This window comes from Galeopterus variegatus, unplaced genomic scaffold, assembly GCF_000696425.1.
Source record: "Galeopterus variegatus unplaced genomic scaffold, G_variegatus-3.0.2 Scaffold5438, whole genome shotgun sequence".
Taxonomy (NCBI): domain Eukaryota; kingdom Metazoa; phylum Chordata; class Mammalia; order Dermoptera; family Cynocephalidae; genus Galeopterus; species Galeopterus variegatus.
Window position 1 is genome coordinate 68,053 of NW_007731549.1, and position 1,876 is coordinate 69,928.

Sequence of the window (1,876 nt, forward strand, 5' to 3'; positions counted from 1 at the left end):
GAAATATTGCTGAAGGTCAACGATCACTCTGGGCTTTCTGATAAAGACGACGAATCACCACAGGGTAATTTTAGCACCCAGCGCCCAAACTGTAAGCGGGTTTGAGGCTGTCCTGACATACAGATGTCACCAGACGACCTATGAAGAACCAGCAGAAGGAATGCAAGAGATTTGACAGCTGTGCCTTCGGCCGCCAACTTTCAAGTCTGCCAGTTGGTTATTGAAACATTCCTCAGCCAGAAGCGCCACTTCGGAAAGGAGTGGCTGCTGGTGACAGCTGCGGAATCCACACCCGCCCACACCTAGCTCAGCGCAAGGCACGCCGGGACATCGTCACCAAGGCAACCGGCCGGTACGCCGTTGTCATGGAGACCGGTGCGCGCCTCCGAGGGCCTAGCGGAGCCGCCGCCTCCACTCGCACCCGGTGGGATGCTTCGCCGAGGCTCTAAGGCCTCTGAAAGGCGAAGACACGTGAGCGAGAGCCTCGGCTGGCAACAAGACCAGGCGCTGAGCAGCAGCATCTACCTCCTACGAGAGCTGGGCCCCACTGGCTTCCTGCTGAGGGAGGAGGAGCCGGAAAACAGGAATTTCCGAGTAACTACCGCCCCCAATTCGCTTCTGCCCATGACCCTCAGGCCCACCCACGACGATCCCAGCCCAGCCACCCTCACGATACCTGTGGACACTTGCTGCCTCACCCCAAAGGCGAATCCCCGTTAGTGTTCCAGACTCTAAAGACGTGCAAATAACAGGGAAATAGTATTTTTTAGAAAAGTTTCTTTGCTGGAGGTTAGGACCTCAAATTGCATCCAGCTCTTATAAGATGATGGCCCTTGATCTTTAGGCTTTAAAATGTCAGAAGTTTTATATGAATATTTGGTTTGCATTACATGTGCGTTCTTGGATCCGTTGTTAGCGGTCACTAACCCTGTAAATCAAACGAAATGAAAATTTTAGTCTGCTTACATACTGTAAGTATTGGCTAAATAAATAAAATCAGTTCCCCTTTACTCTGAAGCTATAACAAAGCCCTGTTAAGCGATGGTTTAAACGGCGATGCCTTGGAAAGGCCTTAATGAATAAAAATTCTTTTTAATTTTGCTGAAAGATCGGATATTTCATGTTTGCATATCCCACCCTCACCACTCAAAAATCAGCCACCTCACTACCTCCCAGGAGTTGACTTGGAAAATTTTAATTTAATGCCGTGCGTTTCAAGTACTGAATACCAGTCCGTTCTTATTTAAAACTTCCTTTTTTACTGAGTTGCTTACAACACTTACTGTATTTAATAAATTACTTTGCCAATGTATTCGTGGTGAATAAAATTAGTGTTCTTTAATAAAATTAAATTTAATTAAGTAAATTTACCAATTCAGATGCACAAAACAAAAATTAAAAATGAACTGCCTTACAAAAGTATAGTTGACCCCAAAGTAGAATTTCTTTTCAGTAAGAAGTGTATAGGTTGGGTTTGGGGGGGGCGGGTGATAGCTTTTAAAATTAGATTTATTTTCACCTGCCTGAGTGCAGGTCACTAAAAACCGACATAATTGATAATGCAAGTTTTTAACCAAGGCAATGAGTAAGGAAGTGAAAAATCAGCTTAAATGGTGTCAAGAGTTAAAATTTCCCAGTAGATATTCAACCTCTTGGAGTCACCTAAACTAAATTACCTCTTCATATCTATTTTAATCCAATTATATATCAACTTAGTTTTGTTCTAACTCTGAAAATTAACTGGCCTTTCTTAAGTATGCATTTTTTAAAGGTTTTTCTAGGAAATCCTCATGTTTGTAACTGTTCCACATTTCTGAAAGGAGGGGAACTTTGTAAGCATATATGCTGGTAAGTGACTTTTTAATGAAGATTTTCA

The 1,876-nt window shown here is 43.3% G+C and overlaps 1 protein-coding gene across 1 annotated transcript in view; it reads left to right on the plus strand.

Annotated features, from left to right (window-relative positions):
* Positions 1-429: 429 nt before the first annotated feature.
* ZSWIM2 (zinc finger, SWIM-type containing 2) overlaps positions 430-1,876 on the plus strand; it is a 20,781-nt gene continuing 19,334 nt past the window's right edge. Inside the window, exons 1-2 of the mRNA XM_008589428.1 lie at positions 430-594; positions 1,772-1,848. Coding sequence (XP_008587650.1) covers positions 430-594; positions 1,772-1,848 — 242 coding nt within the window. The remainder of the gene's footprint in view (positions 595-1,771; positions 1,849-1,876) is intronic.